This window comes from Camarhynchus parvulus, chromosome 15, assembly GCF_901933205.1.
Source record: "Camarhynchus parvulus chromosome 15, STF_HiC, whole genome shotgun sequence".
Classification (NCBI taxonomy): Eukaryota; Metazoa; Chordata; class Aves; order Passeriformes; family Thraupidae; genus Camarhynchus; species Camarhynchus parvulus.
Genome location: NC_044585.1, coordinates 7,261,085 through 7,283,298, shown reverse-complemented (window position 1 = coordinate 7,283,298; position 22,214 = coordinate 7,261,085). Strand labels below are relative to the sequence as shown.

The window sequence follows — 22,214 nt, the reverse complement described above, 5'->3', positions numbered from 1 at the left end:
TGGTTCCAAGGAAGAAGCCACGTTGTGGCAGTTTTGTGTATCCCATGGGATGCCTTTGCAGCTGCAGTGTGCCTGGAACTCTCGGCAAAAGTCCCACCAAAAGGAACAAAACCTGTAAAAATGAGCAGATTAACAATTGCACGGCAGTCGTACTGTTTTACGACGCAAAGGACCACCAATTGGCCGACATGGCAATGAGGTGGTCGATGTAACCACAAAGAGACAGGTTCGGAAAGCTTTGTCCCCTGCTCTTGTCCCCGATAATTCCAGGGTTTACCCTGTAAGAGGCTTCTGAGCAAAACTGGTGGTGGCCCCTGCGCTCATGACCCCTTCCTCATTGGGCACTGATCCTGCCTCAGTCCGAGCTTGCTTTTGAAAGCCTGGCCCTGGAACAGCAGCGTGTGTTGTTTATTTAGCCACTGATGGCAAACCAATGCCTGTTCAACATCCAAGAGTTAAACTATAACAATTTCTTTGTGGATGAGACCGCTGAAACCACCTCAGCCGGCTTCTAGCGCACAGGGCCACAGCGAGGCAGCCATCTGCCCGTAACAAAGATGGCGGCGCGCGGCCTGTCCCGCCCACACCTGAGGTTTCTGCCCATATCCAAGATGGCCGCCGGGGCGTCACCGCTTCTCAGCCCCTCCGCATCCCTGCTTTTCCCTACGGGCGGCGCGCGGCGCGGCCTCACCGGAAGCGGCGGCGCTCCGGCCGGCCCGGCGCGGCTCGGCGGCGGGTGGCGGAAGACCCGCCCCGCGCGGCGCGCCGGCCAATGGGCGCGCGGGCCCGCCCCGGCCGCATCAGCTGATGGGGCAATGTCTGTTGACAGGAGCCGCCCGGGCCGCGGCGCTGGGGTGAGGGGCCGGGACGGGCCGCGACGGGCCGCGCCGCGGGGCCGCCGCACCCCCGGGCCTCGCCGGCCGCCCCCGCCCCGCTCCTGCGAAGGCAGCGGACGGACGGAGGCCGCCCCCGCTGGTTCTCCCGGCTCGGTCCCCGTCGGGCGGGGAGCGGCCCTGCGGGGTGGGGGCGCAGGGAAGGGGCTGGGCTGGCTGCGGGGGGCCGAGGGGGAGGGAGGGTTTGGCGGCGCCGCACAAAAGGGAGCGGCGGGGCCGGGAGAGCCCCGGGGCTGCGAAGGGGCTGCGGGGCAGCGGCGCGCCGGGCCCGGCCCCGGGGGTGCCAGGGAGCGCTGTGCCGCCCCGGGTGCCTTGTGGTCATGGGGTTTGGGTTCGCTTTGTTTGTTTTTGTCAGATGTGAATCCAAATGGAGCAGTCGGAAGGAGGCGAGCAGAGCCAGCAGCAGCCGCAGCCCTGGGGGAAGCTGATCCGGCTGGGTGCTGATGAGGCAGAGCCGCACGTCCTGCTGCTGAAAAGAGAATGGACCATTGGGCGGAAGAAAGGTGGGGCAGGGGCGCGCTGCGCTGGCCTGGGGCGGTGTTCGGGGACAGCAGCCATCCCGCTCCCGGCCTTCACAGCGCTGGGAGCGGGACTGAAACTAGTTGGGTTTGGTGCTTCCAGCTGTTGGAGGTGCTTGCCAGGCCCCCCTGAATTCCCAGTTTACCTCAGCTGTGTGAATAAGTAGTTTTATGCTGACCTTTTCTTTTTCAGTAACTTGTGACACGTTTTAAAGTCAGTGTGCCTTTTTAGGTAGTCTGTGGCAGTTTGTGTAAATAAGGAAACCCAGTTGTTGATTCAGTAGTTTCTGTGCTTCAGTCTTGTTTACGTTCCAGTTTCGTTTCTGTGGTTAAAATAAGTTGGAACTGCAATGCAAAATGCTTCAGCTTCACAGAGAAGAAAACACCCACATAAAAGCCCTTAATTCGTCTGGCCTTATAAAGACTGCCAACAAGTACTGAAAGTTTCTCTGAGAGTCGATTTGAAAGCTTTATTCCCAGAGTCTAGGACTTGTACTACTTGCCTTTGTTTTAAAGCATTTCATGCTCACTGTGTTTGAAACAAGGACTGAAGTGTTTTAACTTTCTTTTATGCTGCCTTGACAGTGCTAATTTTCTTTTTCCTGTTCATCAGTTCAAGCTGTTTGGCTGATCAGTCACTTCCTGTAAATAGTTGTGAGCAAACACCAGATGCTGTAGCTCTCTGAGAAAGGCAGTGTCTTGTAGGAAAAATGTTTTGCAAATTTGCAGTTGGTGATATCTATTGAGATTGCTTATCATTAAGCTGTGGGTAAATTCTTTAAGCTGATGACTGTTTGAGGGTTGTCTGGCAGAAAAAAGGTGAATTCTTTCTTGTTCAGTAGCAAACAGCTTTCAATAGCTGTTTGCTAATGGGGGTGGTTACTAGAATACCAAATTGTGACCTTATAAGCAGTATGAGGTAGTGCTTGCTGCTTTCCTGCTGGATCTGTTGTGATCAGTTCACTCGCAGTGTGAATAGGTGGAGGGGAATCGTGGTTGTTAATTATAGCTTTGGTGTAAGCTTTTAGTGCTTTGAGTCCTTTGTGAGAGATCAGTGGAGAACCTTGAGTGTTGTCTTGAATATTCAATGTTAAAGTGAGGTAAAAAGACTAGATTTTCTCAGAGCCCTTGAGTTGGAGGTAGGAAGGTTTTTATCACATCGTCGTGACACTTCTCCTTTGTATCCCTAAATCTTAGTCCTGGATTGTAATTCTCTTCAGCTTTGTTAACATAATAATGTTAATGTTGTCAACAGAGATTAGGAAAACTTTCCTGTTTAAAAACAAACAAAAGACTGTAAGATAGAACAGTGCTAATAATTTTTACGTATTTTTTAAATCAGTTATTTGTTCTTACTACTTCCCTCCAATACACCAGAATAAAACAGAAGTTAAATCCAATTAAACAGCATTACAATGATGTGGAAAAAGAGCTGAGTGCTGTGACACGTGGGCCTTTAGGAGTTAAATTGAGCACCTCAGATATATGTGGATATTTCTGTAGCACAGTAGAACAGAGTAATTGTGATTTGATTTCCATCTTTGAGGGCTAGGACTGAGGGGAAAAGGGAACTGAAACATCTTCACATGGTTGAAATGGCTATATCAGCACATGGGGCTATCTCACCACTTGTATTTACGTGTCTCACACAAGGCTGTGTTGCTGCCTGTGTGACAGCAGGAGTTTTGAACTATTGCAGATGTACATGACTCAGTTTATGTTGCATTTATAGCCATGTGGAATGCTGATCTGACTGTGTAATGTGTATTTTTAAGCTTGCTGGAAAATCTTTCTTTTTAAGGCTGTGACTTGTCTTTCCCTGGCAACAAGTTGGTGTCTGGAGATCACTGTAAAATCATAGTGGATGAAGAGTCTGGTCAAGTGTCATTGGAAGATACAAGGTTGGTTTCTCAATGTTCTTGGAGGGACTTTTGTCAAAAGCTCAGCAGTTTATACTAACCCTGAGCTACCATAATAACCTATTTAATTGCCTTCAGGGTTGAAACAGGGATTGAACATGATATCCCTTCACAACCTCAAATGTGAAGCTTTCCTCTTTATCTTTGTACATCGTGGGCACATTCTGCTGGCCTGCCAGAGTGCCCCTGAGGGCAGCTCTGCCCCTGCTTTGTTGTCATCTGCAAACCTGATAAGGGTGTATTCCCTCTCCTCTTCAAGGCTGTAATTAGAGAAAGATCCAGGATAGATTCCTGCAGGGTTTATACTCCCAGAAGCTGTGGGACAGAATGCTAAATTTTTGGGGAAAAAAGATTTCCTGGGATGTCTGGGAAAGGTTTATAGTTGTCATTCTCCAGTATAGTCCTAAATTTCAGGATGTTCCAAACAACAAACCAAACCATGTTTGCCTATCATGGCAGCCTCAGAGTGTAGCTATAAATCTCACCTGACAAACTGTCCCTGGTAGAATTGGTTTAAACCCATGTTATGACAGAACGAGCTAAATAAATTGTGCATGATGCAGAAACATTCCTGCCTATTTTTTCCCTTACCCACCCCCTGAGGCAGAAGGTGCAGCCAGCTGAAAACTAGCAGAGCCAAATTAAAGTTAATTTTGTGTATGGCATATTCATGAAAAGGTGAGGCTTGTAACAAGGTAGTGTAACAGAAAGGCTGCACCATGGAGCATTGCCAGGGAGCTGCTTGTGCCTGTTACACTTCTGTGTATCTAACAAAGAGTAAATCCCTGGAGTCCTCTCCCTCTTGTGAGTTGAAGTGTGGCTGCCAATTGCTGAATCAAGAAGCCAAACAGGTTTGATATGACTGCTTGCAGAAAACCCTGCTGGTTCTTCTGGGTCTTCCAATGTTTGTGCCAAATAGTAGATGAGTCCCAAAAACATCAGGCTGAAGGAAGATGGTTCTTGAATGTTTGAGTTGGCAGTACAGATGCTCAGAGTCACAGAAAAATACTGCAAGGTCAGCTTTTTCTTCTCTGAAGTGGAAAATAATTTGGAAACATTGCTGTGGTCAAGCTCAGATTTTTCTGGTGAAGAGGAATGCATTGAGGGAGGGAGTGAGTGTGGGACAGTCAAACTGAGTGGACTTTGTTTCTCTGTTGTGTCTAATCCAAAGAATATAATCAAATATATGTAGACAGCCAACATTTTGTCTTCTGATAGCATAATGTGTTCTTGAATGTACTTTAAAAGAATTACCCAAAATTTGCAAGTGAAAGAAAATATGTAGAGCATTCAAAATTATTGAGTAAATAAAAGTTTAAAAGTAACAAAAGCCAGGAGTTAGCAAATAGTAAAATAAGATACTCAGACTCGCCCTCTTTTTGGATATGTTTCTGCTTTATTTTCCAAACCATGCAGTAGTTGCTTTATACTGCTTGAAAGAAAACAAATTGCACAAGCTGACCTAACACAGTGGAGGCAGCAGTTGGATTTCTCCCAGTAAAAGCAGTCCTAAGATTCTCCATTTTGCAAAAGAAATTTTAAAGGCAGCTAGTGTAATTTCTTGTTATTTTGTAGGCTTTTTCCTTTTAAGATGCTAGGTAGTAGGTGATGTTTCTGATCAGAAAACTATTTAGACAAGGCTGATACTCATATGACAGGCGAGCAGATACTCCCTTTTTGTGGGTAAATCAGAGGTTGATCTGCAGTTGTTGCTGGTGTCCCTTCTGCTACTGAATTCTCCTCACCCTCCAGTCAAAACTATGTCTATGAACACTGAGGGAGTGGAGAATTACAGTACAGAAGGGATTCTGTACCTTAATAGAATTCAAAACTCATTTCAGTTTACAGTGTGTTCAGGATTATATGCACTTCAATACCAGATAACTGTTAAGCCAGAAGCTTTAACATAAACTACATTCTTTTCCTGGATGGATGCAAATAAATATTAGAAATTTTTAGTCTGGCATTTTTCTTGGAAGGATATGAAAGTTTCTTACAACACAAAGATCATTCATCTACTTCAAAAGTAGCCCTGTTCTGAGTGAAGCTGTTCATATCAATTCTGCGCAGCAGATGGGATTGGAAAGTAAACAGAATTTATGGTTCATTAATGAAACTGTAGAGTCACCAACCACATTGGAATTGAGTCAAGGCCTGGCTTTTTTCATTCACTGATTAAAAAAGTGACATTGGAACATTTTGTGACATAGTTTGACAACACATTTTATATCTGATAGTACTGTTTTTCTTCTCCACTTGAAAAATGGTACAGCCAGTTGGCATCAGTTCAATATCTAGTCCTAATGAATGGCCTTCATATTTGGGATTCTCATTGTACTTTCTACTTATTTTATAGGGAGCTTAATTTGAAACATAGAAGAATGTATAAATGTCATAATTTATCATGTGTGTCTACTCACAACATTAATCTGGAATGTCACCATGTCTGTTAAAAGCCTCATGCTAAAGCCTGGAATTGGAAGTGAAAGGCTGATACAATTATCTGGGATAGCTGAATATTTTTTTCCCTTTGGTTGTTGGCTGAGAGATAAATACAACTGCTTTCATTTATTAATGCATTGAAGAAAAGCTTATGATTTTCTGTGTCAAGTGATATCCATTTATTTCTATTTCCTTTGGGTCCATGCGTGCCAAATAATTCATTGGTCAGCTCTCATTGAAGTCTGTGTAACTACAGAACTGAGAAGATTTGGCTGTCTGTGGTCAGTTTGATGAATAGGATCTTGCATAGCTATTTCTGCATCTTGCTTTGTGAAACCAAGCCTGAGTGGTTACTAGATGTGTGATATTTTGGGCTTTTTCCTTTCCCCAAAAATACCTTGTGTTATTGTTCCCCAGAATAATCTTGGAACTTGGCAGTCATGACAGAGTTACTTCACAAAATACATTATTGTGACATTCCCCCATGTTTAGTGAAATGTTGGGGCTAGGAATTGCCTGTAGAAGTTAAAATTCAGTAAAAGACAAATCTTGTTACTTGAATGTAGCTGATTTATTATAAAAGAAGGTCAAGAACACTTGGGGCAGATGGGAGATGCCTTCTGGAAAACTGAGGAGGTTCAAATTTGATGTTTCCTGGTTTTGTTAAAGGACCTCTGACAGGTTTCAGAGGTTGGTGCAAACTATTTGGCAATTGAAGGAGATACAATTTTTGCTTCAACATAATCTTTTTAAATGTTATCACTACCATCAGTATGAAGTAAAAAATCAGTGTTGTTTTTAACAGAGGGACTGAAATTCTGTTTTCCTCTTAATTGTTAACCTTTGCTAATCATTTTGTGATTTCTCTGTTCTGCTGGTTCTTTAGTGCTTATGTCTTTCAGCCTAGTCACCACCTGTATGCCTGAGGGGAAAAGGATAAGCTATGAGTGGTTTTCTTGCTTGTAAGAGAAGCTTGAAGTTTCATCAGTGCGGCCCAAAATTTTTTTTCATTTCTTGAAAGTTTAAAGTAGCATCTCATTTATGTTGGATTAGTTGATTCAGCCGCAGAGACTGTGGAAGCAGCTGCAGCAGCAAGACCAAGAAATAATACCTTGATCACGACTTGCTGTAGTGCTTCCAAAGGGCTTGGTTTTCCTTTTGGACTTTTAATTCATACTTTTGTGTTAGAAAAGACAAGGGGGAAGGTGCTTATTTCCAAAAAACTCCCCTGCAGTGAGGGACAGTCCACAGTGCCCTGGGCACGGGCCGTGCCTCCAGGAGGTGGCAGCACAGCTTTGCTGTTATTTCTTGCAGCTGCTCTGCAGAGGAGGAAAAGCAGGTATTTTCTGTTCATTCATATTTGGTACCAATTGCTGAGATTTTGAGTGGCAGAAGTCTGAAATTCGAGAGGGCTGCAGCCCTGAAGGATGCCTACTGCAAGTGAGCTGGAATTATTCAGTACTTGAATAACTTGACTTTATAATAAAACATTAATGGCTTGTGTATACAACATCACCCATAGTTAAGGGGATAAAGAAATTAATCAGCAATGCTCTGCATTTTCATTTTCCCTAGTTTAATTTCTTCTACAAGTATTTAATTTTTTATCAATATCAAAATAATTCATTCCAATTCATCTTTCATTATATATCACCTTTTTTCACCTTGTTAACTTCTCACTTTCAAGTTGCAAACAATCCAAGTGAACTCACAATTTTAGGTTTTTTTCCTTTTTGAAGGAAGAGGGAGCAAAAAAATCAACACTACATGACATCCCTGACTGTACAGGAATACAGGAGAAGTTCCTTTGTCACAGAACATCTCAGGAGATTTCCAGTATTAAATGGAAAACAGAGCCTGGAACTTTTTGAATAGAACTCATATTGTCCTTTTGGTTTTATACTTAAAGGGTGGAGAGTACAGAAACAATCATCTCATTATTTGGAGACATTAGCCAAATATCAGGGGTCTTTTGTCTGTCAACTGCTGTCTCTTCACCAGTAGTGCAAATGAGCGTTGAAGTTCCAGTAGCTCTGCATTTCTGTCTTTGAGAGAAACTTTTTGTTGCTAAACTTCCTTTTTAAAAAAAAATATTTTAAGTCCACTTACATTTTTAGGGGGCAGCCAGTATTTAAATGTATCTTGTGTTTTCCCTTCCTTCTCCCGTGTGATTATAAAAACATTTATGCTAAGTTATCTTTTCTCTTTACAGTACTAATGGAACAGTAATTAATAAACTGAAAGTGGTTAAGAAGCAGACATACCCATTACAGACTGGGGATGTGATCTATGTTGTTTACAGAAAAAATGAGCCAGAGAACAGTAAGTGAATAATACTTTTTAAATGGTGTGCTTAGTCATTTTCTTTTGAGTCATGAGGGAAAAGAAATATCAGTATAATAAAATTGAGTAGTTCTGCTTTAAAGAGAAATGTGTTTAAAAACAAGTCTCTAGAGAAGAGGTCATGGATGTGCCAGTTTTTACAGAGACAAATCTGAGCAACTGTCTGAAATTTAAATGTGCCTAGAAGTAATTTTGGTAGAGCTAATGCATGGAATGGTAAGTAATGAGGTTCTAATCACATGTCCAGTGCTTCTTTTAGAAGTCAAATTGCTGGGGTAGTTAGTGATACTTTATATATCCCAGTGAAGCAGTTTTTAGCAGCAGCAGGAAAGGCTGCAAAAGCTTTTTGTTTTGTGTGTGTAGGTTTTTTGTGTATGTAGGTTGGCTTTTTTGTTTTAAAGAGGAAGAGGCAAAAGGGGTGGGGGGGGAGATGGGGAAAACCCTACAGTGAAAGTAGAATTGGTAAACTTGGAACAATGCTGTATTTACAGTTTTCATGCAGTAATAAACATACAAACTGTTAATTTTAAAATTCCAGATACATACTCACTGTTTAAATACTTCCTTTATGAAATTGCTGTTAATTTATTTACAGGTAGACAGATTTATGCTGTTTGGTGTAAATGTTACATGAAGCAATGATAAGCTGTATTTTTCTGTCTGTGGAGTTTATCTCACAAATCCTTTCTGAGCTGGCACTATTGCACTTGATGCTACTTAGATGAATCACTTGGGTGAATTTTCCAGGCAATGAACTGAATCACTGATTTCCATTTGGGTTAATAAGTAGTTAAATTACCAAGCCTCCAGTTTTGCTTTTTCAGCTTTTCCATTTTCAAACACAGAGGAAAAATTTAGGGCTTGCCTGTTTGGCCATTCTAAGTTCTACTGAAGGAGACAAAATTTTAACTTCTGATCAGAAAAAGGATTGCTGCAAACTAAGACAGTCCTATTTGCTTGTAGGTGGTTGGAGGTGACAAAAAGGTAGCAAGGTAGAGGAATTTTTGGAACAATATTAAATTCAAGTACGATTGAAAAGAAAAGGATATTATCCAGTTGGTTTTATTAATAGATTCTAAATTAGTTTCTGGCTGAAACTTATGGCATGTCCCAATCTGTATTTTTGAGAGTTCATGTATCTCACAAAGAAATGAAATAATATTGATTGAAGAGGTTAAGAATTGAGCTCAGAAATCATAAGCTTCTTCGAAGAACTTCGATTCAAGTATCAGTAAAAATACAGTCTGTTCTGACAGAGCAGATTTTAGGTTTAAGAAATGATTAAGCCTCTGGTTCCATGGCTGGCACAAGTTAAACGTCACACAAAAGCTGCTCTGCCTGGTTTCCTGGGAAGAAAAGATCTTGCTGTGCTGCTCCTAATTGCCTCCTAAGTAGGAGTATTAACATGGTACTATTGAGGTGACCCCTCATTTGCCTCTTCCATTGTCAGACACTTTAGGGATGCAGCCACTTGTGAATAGAAGTTGTTTATGTGGGATTAAGTGAATTTTTGTTTCAAGAGCACAATTAATATTTTAAAATCTCTTTCAGATGTTGCTTATCTTTATGAATCCTTAAACACAAAACAAGATGCAAGTCAAGAACCAGTAGGTAAGTAATTCAGGATCCATGGAGAGGAGCTAAGCTCCAATGACTAATGTAACCCTCTTGAGAGAGTTTGATTCCTTGGAATTTTGAAGCCATGATGTGTTGATTGTCACAAAGATATTTTTCTTTCCTTTCTCCCGTTCCAACTGTAGAAGTAAATGTAGAAAACCAATGCCGTGTGACCAAAGATACCTCAAGTACAGGAAGAAGTAATGATGAGACCCAATTTACCTCATCACTGTCAGCTACTCAGTCTTGCTATGAGGAACCACAGCCATCTACTTCTACATCAAACCTCTTTAATGCTTCTCCTACCTCTCCAGTCGAGTCTGCGTCTGTTCAGCAGGATAATCCGTCTACATCTGGTGAGACTTGGGTCAAGTAGTTAAAGTTTGATCATACAGTCATAGAGTATGCTGAGTTGGAGGGGACCCATCAGGATCACTGAGTCCAGCTCATCAACTGTTTTTCCAATTTTTAATTTAAACAGATGTATCTCTTACCCCTATCTTAGTCTAGAATTTGCTTTGTAAAGTTCTAGTAAAAATATCAGGTGGATATGTACAGTTTAACTTTCTCTCTGTGGGCAGGCAGGGTAAATCCTGATGGATGAGTGAAGGAATTGAGATTTCCCGGATGCATTTGTCAGCAGTTCATTGGGACCTCATTGGCTCCTATGGAAACAAAGCTTTCCCTTTGCTGTGATCCCAACCTGTTACGTATGATCAGTATTGCATAACCCTGGCCTGGCATCTTTGTCAGGAAGACCTGGTGTGGATAATAGTCTTAAGAATAAATACTCCTCAGTTGAAATAGGAATGGGGATTTTAAGTAGGGTTACACAACTAATAGGTTGTTTTTCCCTCAGGTTTTCCAATTAGCAGATTGGTTCAGAGTGTGTTTAGTAAGTTATGCAGACTTCGCTTTTCTGCTCCACTTTTTCCTATTCAGATGTTTGGATTGATGCGTGTGCCAAATCAGTTTGAGTACCTTTTGTTTTCACACATCCCATAGCTGTGTGCAGCCATGTTCATGTTTCTGTTTTTGTTTTTTAGGATCACAGTCCTCAGTTGTCACTCCTGTGCCTGCCTTCCCTGTTTTGGAATCCATGTGTGTAAGAGCACTGCACGACAAGCATGAAAAGGTGGATGTGAATGCTGAAGCTTCTGCAATTGCTGCAGAAATCACTGACAAAGAAAATGCAGAATCAGATTCTCAAAGAGCAGGGGAGGAGGAAGGTTTGGAACCTGCTAAGAAGAAACTAAAAGGAGGCTAGTATACTATAGTGTTCTGCAACTTAACCCTCACCCCTACCCCTCCAAACTGAATTACAACAGCTGTCATCAGTCCTTCAGCTTGTTTCTTGTGTCTCACTTACTTGATTTCTGGTCCCATGGAAATAATGTCTTCAGTAGCAGAAGCTGTGGTGTGTAAAGCAAGAATCTCTTTTGGGACTGTTGCCAGTGAACAGTCAATCAGTGCAGATCTTTCAGGGATTTTTTTAATACTTGAATAGAAATAAGTTAAAAAAAGCTTTAAAAACTATCTCCTTCTGTCTTTGTAGATGAAGATACTTGTCCAAATCTTTCACCAGCAGCTCCAAGTGAATGTATAATTAAAATTGGCTCTGAAGATGCAAAAACATCAAATGTGAAACCAGATAAGATGGAAGAGACGTTAACTTGCATTATCTGCCAAGAACTGCTGCATGACTGTGTAAGGTACGTAAGGGACAAAAGCTTTAATCATGTGGTAATAATGCAAGACATTCAATGACAGCTGTTTGAGGAGGTCAGGATAATCAGCATTTTCACAAGCCCTCTTGATTTTCCTTTTCCGACCCTATGTAGATAGTCAAATCAATGCTAAATTGTTTTTTCAGAGTTATGGATATATCTCAAAAAAATGAAAGATTTGTGTTTTGACTCCATTTCTTTGTTTTCCAGCCTGCAGCCTTGTATGCATACTTTTTGTGCTGCCTGCTACTCAGGATGGATGGAAAGATCTTCTTTGTGTCCAACTTGTCGTTGTCCAGTAGAACGTATTTGTAAAAATCACATATTGAACAACTTGGTTGAAGCTTATCTGATTCAGCATCCAGGCAAGTTGAACAGTGTCTGTGGCAGAATCCGGTAGATTTCACACATGGGCTGCATAACTGATGTCAGGACACACTGTTGTCTATAAAATACCTGTGTGTTTTCTAACCCTGCTGTTCTTTCTGACATGGCTTGTCAGAAAACAAGTGCATTTAACATGACATAATAACCTGTGGAAGGTGATTTAATAATGTAACTGTGCTAATGCTTCATTTTAATTTGTTACTTAATCATGAGAAGGATACTTTTGAAAAACATACTTGAATATGGATTTAATTAACGTTGATTATGGCCCCTTGAAAACAAAGCTTAAGTTGCCTGATACTGGACCTCCTTAACAGAGAGGGGAATTTAAGATGATCTAGAACTCTCTCATCCAAAAACAAGTCTTATGGAAATGAAAGCACAATAATGGTAACTGTATTAAGAAAGCAGAGTGCAGATAAGGGATGTGGGGTGTTATTTTCTCTTGAAATTAGAATTTGGTTCTCCTGCCAGATAAATGTCGCAATGAAGAGGATGTTCGGAACATGGATGCCAGAAACAAAATTACTCAAGACATGTTGCAGCCTAAGGTGCGGAGATCCTTTTCAGATGAGGAGGGAAGTTCTGAAGATTTACTGGAATTGTCTGATGTAGACAGTGAATCCTCAGATATCAGGTATCTCTGTTTTTAAGTTGTGTGCCTATGTTTGAATGCACAGACCCACAAACTGAGCTACTTTCACAAATGCTCTTATTGCTGATAGTATTTCCATGGTCATTGCCAGAATCTGCAGATTAAGTTCATTCTTGACAGTAATTAACTTGGTAGTTTTGCTGGCCATCCTTTTGAACCTTGAGCAATCAGCAGAAATTAGAACTTCGTAGAAATCCAGCAAAATTCAGTTTGTGACCAACAGTTCTATGTTGAATTGTGCAGTAAAAAAAGACAGGTTTCTGGCTAAGATCTTATTGGGAGATAAAGCAGTCCATGATTCTATGAATGTTTGCAATTATTGTGGTTTCTTATGTGGCTGTTTTCACTTGGTGTATGGTACCAAAGCAGCTGATGCTTGACTCTAGGGATTCCCAAGTACCAAAATACCTCCTCTTTCTTTTCAACAGCAAACATTTTTTGCTGAATGTCTACAGAGGAACAGAAGAATTCTTGTAGATAACTATTCCAACTTTGTTCCTCTCTCTTTCAGTCACATTGCCCTTTTTTTACTTTACCTTGTGTTTAAAACTTCTTGAGGAACACTACAAAACCCAAAGTTTTTATCTGTCACAGCCACAGCAGAGCTAGGTACTGAATTACATAAGCTTTCATCTGTTACTGAATGAGGAAATCCGAAATTTAAACTTTGAGAGTCTGACCAACCTTGTTTAGCATAGTGCCCTAAGTTGTATTTGCATTTGTTTGGTGTAATTTCACATTGTTCTTTCAGTCAACCATATATAGTATGCAGACAGTGCCCAGGGTACCGAAGACACTCTGTTCCAACTGTGCCTGGCACAGGCCAGGAGACAGAGGCAGGAGGAATGCAGGCCCTGGGAGATGCTCCATCAACCTCTGCCAACTTCCCTGCAGGTCAGTGTCACATTGCCCCAGCAGTGCAGCACTAAAATACTGCAACTCAGACACTCAGGGCAGAGTCACAGAATGGCTGGGGTTCGTTGAATATCATCTCCACCTCCCCTGAGCTAAGCAATGAGCTGTGCTACAGCAATGAACTAAGTTAGACCTAAGCAAACTCCCTCTCACAGGACTGTGAGAACAACTGCCCACCAATGTCTTTGCAAATACAGCGTTTGGCTGTGATTGTCCAAAATGGATTGCTGATGGTTGATGAGATGGTTGAAAAGTTCTTAACCTTTTCTACATACTGAAATATTTTACACACCTGTGCAGTTCAGAAGTCTGAATTCTGTTTTTCTACTGCTTCATGGAGTCTTTGTAAAAAGATTGCTTGTTACTTTGAGATTTTTATTTTGTTAATATTCACTAAGATTCCTCATCCAAATTGTAATTGTGTAAATTGTTCAATCTTTTTTTTTTTTCCTTTTTAACTCACCCAGCTGTTCAGGAATATGTGTGTCCTGCTCAAGGAAGTCATGTAATATGCACCTGCTGCTTTCAGCCAATGCCTGACCGTAGGGCAGAGCGTGAACAGAATCCTCATGTTGCTCCTCAGCAATGTGTGTACACTTTTTATTTTATTTTCTACAGAACTCTCTCCTTATTTATTATTAAACTTAAATTTACTTAGAAGACTGTTTTTTGTATGAATCTTCTTGGATGCTTGTAGTGACAGCATGCAAGAATCTTCCTTTAAAGAATTTATTAGTCCTTTGAAGAATGTATTTTAAATGAGAAAGTTGTACTTTTTTAAAACCAAGTTTATTAGGACTCTGTTGTTGCTGATTTATGAGAATGGTAACTGTTGAGTTTTGTATTCAGGTCCTTACAAGGGGTTTTCTTTGTTCTTTTACAGGCACAGTTTGTCTGCAGCCCTTCTGTCACTTGTACTGGGGCTGCACTCGCATGGCGTGTTTTGGCTGCTTGGCACCATTCTGTGGTACTGTGGAGTAATTTTTTGCTTATCAGCCTGTTCACTTTGCAATAACGTCTGCCTGTCTTGAACTTTAAATAACTTAAGAACAGATTAGTCTGTAGCACAACCATGCAAAAAAAGAAGCAAGGCCTGTGTCCTCGCATCACAAACACAAAAAATTGAAGTGGCATGTGTCTTAACTTTGACAGGATTTAACTTTGTGTCTTCATACAGTATTGGGGTAAACTACACTTGCTGAGCACAACTTTTTCCAAATACAAAAAACCATGGTGTATTTCAGTCTAGTAAGAGAATCATACAAACCAGTATAAAAGCGCTGAACATCCGATGATACCAGATTAGAAAAGAATCTTGCCCTCTTAAACATGCAGACTTCTGAAACTGAAAGTTTTTTGACTTTTAAAAAAAGTAAATTAGAGCAGTTGGAATGGCTTGGCTGCAGTTTGGACCTAATAGAATATGCTTTATTAGCACTGGTGATTTGTGCAGCTTGGTAGTGTTTGTGGACTGAAGCTGAAATTTTAAAATCTCAGGATCTTGTCTGTGCCACTGGAAGTTACAAATCACATGCATTAGCACATGTTGAGTGCAGTCATGTACTTGGTGCTCACATGAGCCTGTGCATGTTATTTCAGGAAACAGAAGAACCTTCAGAAAATGTGTGAGGGCCACAGGGTTTGGGCAAGAAATAGTAACTTTTCTTCTTCTTTTTTTTCTGATTAGAAATAAATCTTGGTGATAAGTGTTTAGATGGCGTCCTGAATAACAACCACTATGAATCAGATATCCTAAAGGTATGTTTAAAAATCATTGTGTGTGATAATAACAACTGTACAAAGTTTAAGATGTACTCACTGATGAAATAGAAGTGATGTGCTGCCTGATCCTTACAGTGGCAGCACTGTGTCACTTGCAGAACGTGATTCTAAAAGGCTGATTAAATGAGCTCCAAATGATCATCCAAGATACTATTTAAGAGAAAAATAATTCAATAAAAACATACCAGGAAAGCAATGCTTGTTAAATGTTTTGTCCCAGACAAGTTAAATTTCACACTAACTTGTATGGAAGATATTTTGCCCATACTAAAACAGGGTTGCCTAAATTAGGTAAACTGGATGAAATCTTGATTTGAGGTGAATGAGAATGTGACTGGAGTGAATCTATTTGCAAACTTTTGGCAAAGGTGGAGATCTGAAAAAGATACTTAGGGGAAGGTGGTCTGAATGTATCATGCTAATTAAGTTACAGGTATTTAATTTTTTCTTGTCATCAGCATAAACCCATTCTGAAAACATAGTTACTGATAAATTTGGAAATATTTGAGAATAAATGTCTTGCTTGCTCTTTAAGATTGGAGATTTTTCTAGATTAAACATTGAAATTGCTCTTTTCAGGATTACCTGGCATCCAGGGGTCTGACATGGAAAAATATGTTAAATGAAAGTCTCTTAGCTCTTCAAAGAGGAGTTTTTATGTTGTCAGGTATGTGTTGTGTTCAGTTTGCACGTGCATGACTCCTTGTCTGGATGTAACTCAGCAATGTTATCAAGAAGTTGGGAGTTCTGTGTACAGAACCAGTGCAGTCCTGGATCTTTAGTTAAACCTGATTTATTAAGCCTTACATTTTTACAAACTGGTTTTCTCCCCAGATTACAGAATTACTGGGAACACAGTGCTTTGCTACTGTTGTGGCCTTCGCAGCTTTCGAGAACTTGCCTACCAGTACAGGCAGAATATTCCTGTTGCTGAATTGCCAGGTGGGGATTGTTTTAAATTACTTTTCCCCTCAGTAAGGAGGGGAAAAGTAGTTTAAAGAGTTAACATGAGTTTTATCTTTGTATTGGTGTTCTTTTGGTACTTTCATGTAGCCTATTGCAAATCTTGTTGCAGGGCTAATGTCTTAGCTCCTTGCTTTACTTGTCAGCTGCTAAGCTTGTGTATAGTTATTTTCAGACTCCCTGGTGGAACCTTTTCTTTCAGTATCGTTTCTCATCTGTAGAATAAATGTATCTGCAGAGTGAAAAGAGGAACTCAGTAAAATGAGAATATAGTCAACCAATTAGCAATATAGGAACCAATTGCTGTAATTAAATTTTTTCCCTCTTAAATGCATAGAATGATGCATCTTCTGAACAATTTAACACTTTACCAGCTCTCAACTAGGAACAAGAATGCTTTCATAAACTGATTCTAAATCTTTGCATTTACAGTTTTAGTATAAAATGGCATGCAAGCAACTGTCCCTCATTCAGACCTAAATTTGTTTGGGATAGAAGCTGTTCCAACAGTTTGCTTTTAAATATTACTTAGTTCTTGCTATTAGGAACAGCTTCCCAGTCTTAAGTTGTTGAGATTTCTCCTTGTGCTGCTGTGCATAATGAGCAAAAATTGTGCACCTGGTTTGCCCTTAGCATTGGTTTTCAGTTCAGGTGCTGGACAGCTGAGTTGTAATGTATGTGAAGGTGGGGGAAAGCAGCAAACTCTGCATAAACCAAATTAATAATTTTTCTTTTGTATGGAAATACATCTACACAAATGCAGAGTGTCTAATCAAGTCCATCTCTATTAAAATAAATGGTAAAACTTCAGTTGACAGCACTGAGAACCATATACTTTCACCATAATTCTGCATTAACATTAAAAACTAATTTTTTGTCCTTCACAGAGTGTTTGCTTTGTTCCCAGAAAGGTGAAACAATATAGCTCTACAGTCATTTCTTGCCAGTCATGTGTTGTTTCTGATGAGTAACCACCATTAGCAGTGCCTTAATAATCTGGGTCACTTTAATGACTTTTGTAATAAATGCAGCATTTCATTTGCTCTTCTTGTAGTGACTGTCACGTCACGTCCTGATTGCTACTGGGGACGCAACTGTCGAACTCAGGTCAAAGCACACCACGCCATGTAAGTTGTACACTTTACAAGGTGGTTTTGCCTTGTTTTCCTTAAAAAACCCAAACCAGCAACAATCTAAATGCAGCCTTTCAATTGCCAGAACTTGCAGCATAAAGTAGGATTGGGTGTGCATTGGGGAATTTTTTGTCATTTTTGTTCTTAACACAACTTTGAAATGAGCCCTCCGTGCATCAGGGCACTGCCAGCACTTGTAAGTTGATGTAACCCATGGCTGACACTTCTTGAGTCTGTTTTTGCACCCACTGGGGTGGAAGGATTCTTTTAGTGAAGTGCAGCTTCCACTGAAGGAATCAATTGGTGGGAATAATTAGCAACAAGAGCAGCTTGGAGCATGTAACATAAGCCACAGCAGGTTCCTGAGGAGGTTCTAGGTCTTACATCTCTGACCCAAGGAATCTGGCATGCCTCAAAAATTAAATACTGAGCCTGAAAAGAGATTAACCGTCTACTTGTCAAGAGTTTTCATACTAGCCTTGGACTCCTGGTATCTGGAGAGAAATGTCCTTCCGAAATAAATCAAGCTTCTTGAGTAAAAATATCAAGGCCTCTGATGACCAATGCAGTTTTATTCTTATAAAAATATGCACATGTAGTAAGACAAATATTAAAGACTCATAAAACAAAACAAAAATTTTCTCCCTAAGAACTAACTGGTTTCAGGGAGGGTTGAAAAATCTTTCTTGCCTTATGAATAATTCTCTAAATTCTCAGTGTAATTTAAGATAGAGGAGCTGTTACCCCTTATTGAGAAATTGCCTTAATGAATAGAAGATTCTGCAGTATCTTTCTAATGTTGCAATGTACATACCCACTTAGCATAATTCCTTTAATATTTCAGGTACTGTGGGTTGAAAATAACCAGTCTGTGCAGCTCAGGCAAGCAGATCATAAGACAGACTTGTAAAATATTCATCTGCAGTCTCTTACAAATTCAAGGGTTTTACCAAATAGCTTTCAAAAATAATTCTGGATTTAAGTTGCAGATGTAATTTGAAGTACCACTGCTATCTGTAACTTCACATTATAGGACAGTCTGTGTTCCCAGAGGAGATTTTGTTTTGAAATGTTAGCGTTAATTCAATATCAAAGTACTCACCAGACATCTTTGTTCATGTTGTGGATAATTTCATCTAGAATAAAAATGACTCAGGGGTTTTTTCCCTTCTTTTTTTCCTTCTTTCTTTTTTTCCCCCAAGCATTAGTCCTTCCTAGAACTTTACTGGCTGCTACACTTAGTTCCTAAAATCCATAAAAGCAAAGAGTCCTGTCATACCACTCCTTTATATCCTGATAATATTTTAGTTTTTTTAATTGAGCTAAATTGTTCTACTAAGTAGTTAGATTATGTGAGCAAGGCTTTTCTGATCTTTGATCTAATCCAGCTGAGGGGGAAATTCAGGGTCTCCTTTGCACCATTTCCTCCACATCTAATGATACACTCAACACCCCAACTTCTGTTTCAGTTGTGTGTGAAGGGCCACATGGCCCAAGCAAGAGAAAAACAAGGAGTGAACAGTGAAATGTTTTTGAGAAGTGGGAATAAGTGCTTGGTAGTAAATTGTTATCTCTTTAATCCACGAAGACAGATTTGCCATTCCCATAAAACTTACATAATACAGGCTGAGAAAAACTTTTTTCTTTCCAGAAGATTCTAAGCCACTAAGAGAATGCACTTATGTTGAAATACAAAATTAGCTTAGTTACTTCTAGTTCTTAATGACTTGTGTAATGCTGTCTACTAAAAGTTACTAATACCTTGCAGGGGAAAATTAAATCACCGATTCCTGTTTTAATTGCCTTCTGGGTTTGAAGTATGCAGAAGTATAGAGGAATGCTTTTTAATAACAGGTTTTCTGTGTGCATAATAAAACTAATGAGGGTTAGGCAGGAGAGATGTTGAAAATCCTGTTACATGTAAAATGACAGTAAAGTATGATCTAAACAGGTTCTGAAAAGAGATTTTAGTGTGTAAATGGTCTGCTTTAGACTGTTTAACGTTTAAAATACCCTGTGCAAAATGCTGAATTGCTTTTGTTGCCTGACTTCTGAGAACTTCGTTACATTTTAATATTCTTATGTTTTTCTTTATTTCAGGAAATTCAATCACATTTGTGAGCAAACAAGATTCAAGAACTGAAAACTTGTAGTCTGTAGAGAGGGGACAAAAGCCTGTTATTACACTGCTTGTACAGTTTAAGGTTTCAGGGGATCTGCTCAGTTCCCCCATAGCAGGGAATCATTAACTTTTCCATCAGGTAACCTGATGTGAAACTTTTTAATTTGTAGAATTTTACAGCTGTACATGAATAAGGTAGATTTTTTTTTTCCAAGGTAGTCCAGCAAGCATTGCATACCATGCTCATGACTACAGTGTCCCTGTGTCACTTCAGTGAAGAACACAAACAAACCACACTCACAAAAACCAGCCATATCTTGGGATGACCTAAGAATAAGGAGTGTATTTGCACTACTTGTGAAGAAACTAAGAAAAATCGATAGACTTAAAATAGAGAAGTTTTGTAAAAGTATCTGATGGGTATTTCAAGAGCCATTAATATTTAAGAAGAATATTGTCAGTGTATATTTGTAACTGCATTTTGCGGTAGTCCGATATTTTGTTGCTACCCATTGCATTTGGGCTAGAAACCACATTAATATTCCTTTCAAAAAACATCCATCCAATAAACAGCTGTTTCAACTTAAAGCTTCTACCATATGTACAGTGTTACAGTGGAGATAGTACAGTTTCCTTTCTTAGTTTAGACATGTTGATGTTTTTATTCACGTGAAATTACAAAAAGAATTGCACAAAAATTTGAAGATCACATTTAAAGGTGGGGTAATACTTGAAGCAGAACAGACATCTGCTAATATTACTTCTGTAGTGTTTTATATCAGAAGACCAAACAGTGCTTTTGACATAGAGCAGCCAGTAGGACACACTGGTTCATTTTTTTTGTATTTCTTTTTTGGTTTGATACCGTGTGCTAAATATGTACCTCTGCAATGCAGCTGTTCTCTAGCATGCATACACTGGTAAAAATGTAGAAAAAGCTATAATTTAAAACAGAATATAGCAGCTTTACTGGAAGGAACAATCTTACAGAAAATGAGTGAATTTGGACAAATTGTAGCAATATGGAGGCATTTCTGGATAGGGATAGAGATAGGGATCATGAAGGGGCACACTGGTGTCACTGACATAGGAAATGTAGATTTTATTTTCATGCCTTCTGCAGAGCTCATTCAGGAGATGTCCCAACTGTCATAAAAAACAAAGAAATCCTAACTTTCCCCCTTCCCTACAAATTGATATGATCATAATCTGGTTGCTAATGTTGACAAACCTCTACTGGGACCAATTTTGTTCTCATCATACCTAGAAGAGTGAAGCAGAATGAGAAGAAATCATACAAAGTTACCTCTGTAGAGACCATGTTGTTTTAAGTATGCCTTATTTTATGAGCAGGATTTATACTTGGATGTTAAAAAGTGTACACACAGTATCTTGTGTTATAATGGAGCACAAATGATGCAGCACATCGTGTCTACTGGTTGCAGTGAATTAAGCAACTATTTCCAGTAATGCACATCTTAATAAGAATGCTAATTAGAATGATGTCTTTCTGTTTAGATTTTTTATTTTTGAAAATAGCTGTTGCAAGGATGGGTCTGTTGACCATGCCCTTATGCTATTAAAAGTACACTTTGTGTGGACTTCTCTTCCTAATCTCTGGGCATTTCCTCCTGTGAGTAGGATTGAAATTGGATCTGGAATATTACTTGAAACTTCTTTTAACAACAACAGTGTGTTCCTGTCTTTTAGTATTAACAATGTTCTGTTGCTTCTGTATTTGTATTTTATGTTTAGATTTTTTAATGGTTATTGTATCTTCTCAGGACAACCATTCCCAGCTGGTTTTGATCTCATTTCATCTCTGGCTGTGCATGTAGCAAATTAAGTGCAGTTGTGGAGATCAAGCCTTTGCACATTATATGCAGAAATGTGCTTTACATTTTCATTCACCACTCCCACACCCCAGATGGGCTTTCAGCACAGCCTTGTCACTGTGCTGGTGTTCAAGCCTCTTGTGCTGAAGTTGTTATGTTGGTCAGGAGTAACTTGCACTTACTCAAGTTATGTTTGTGTAGGGTTGTATTGTGTGACCATAAGAAAAAAAAATCTGGGGAAAAAACCCAAACAGCAGAACTCATGTGCTTAACATCTAAAGTACCTGTGCAGTAGATGTTCTTCAAATTGTTTTTCTAAACCCTTCTTCCTTTTCCCTGTCACAGGTAATTAATCTGCCTTTCTATGCATATAGGGTTGCAGTAGTGCAATGGAATGAAGGGATTTTTTGTCGTTTATATTGTACCAGGAAGAGATCAGAAACTGGCTTGCAGATGGGGAGGGTGAATAAATCCTGATCTTTATATGCTCTTAAGTAAGTAAGAGTATCTGTCATGGGTATTACATACTCTACATTAGACCTTTTTAAATGTATGGTTACCAGGTGATAGTTAATGTGATAAATGTATGAACTATGCTTGGTGTAATTGTTTAAATACTTTAAAGGTGCAGCATATTTTTAACCTGTCTAAAGCACATCCCCACCTCCTTTATAAGAGATGTTTGGAAGCTGAGCATGAAATGTGGTAGAATAGATGTGGAAACCAAGGTGATTATGATAGGATTTGACATAGTGGTGAACAAGGTATATAGTATCTCTGTTTGAGAAAAGTTCTTTTATAAAGAAGGTGGAGAGTAGTTCTTCCAGTTCTCTTTTGTGGTTTACTTTTTTTTCCTGAACTAAGAAGTTATTAATTAAAAAAAAAGAAAAAAAACTACTGAAGTTGTCTGTGTTTCTCCTGCGGCATGTACTGTCACCACAGAAATGGATGTATGCAACACTT

At 39.7% G+C, this 22,214-nt stretch overlaps 1 protein-coding gene across 2 annotated transcripts; it reads left to right on the top strand.

Moving 5' to 3' along the window:
- Positions 1-725: 725 nt before the first annotated feature.
- CHFR (checkpoint with forkhead and ring finger domains) lies at positions 726-22,135 on the top strand. Of its 2 annotated transcripts, none has more exons than XM_030958944.1 (18): positions 726-854; positions 1,249-1,396; positions 3,213-3,312; positions 7,985-8,094; positions 9,667-9,726; positions 9,876-10,088; positions 10,779-10,994; positions 11,288-11,444; positions 11,670-11,824; positions 12,321-12,483; positions 13,253-13,395; positions 13,884-14,003; positions 14,300-14,383; positions 15,104-15,174; positions 15,778-15,865; positions 16,033-16,140; positions 17,216-17,288; positions 19,395-22,135. In XM_030958944.1, the coding sequence occupies exons 2-18, from the start codon at positions 1,261-1,263 to the stop codon at positions 19,435-19,437; spliced, it is 2,040 nt and encodes a 679-aa protein (XP_030814804.1). In that variant the 5' UTR covers positions 726-854; positions 1,249-1,260; the 3' UTR covers positions 19,438-22,135. The 2 variants fall into 2 exon arrangements, with proteins under 2 accessions (XP_030814804.1, XP_030814806.1); XM_030958946.1 differs by lacking the exon at positions 726-854 and adding an exon at positions 880-1,020.
- Positions 22,136-22,214: the final 79 nt, after the last annotated feature.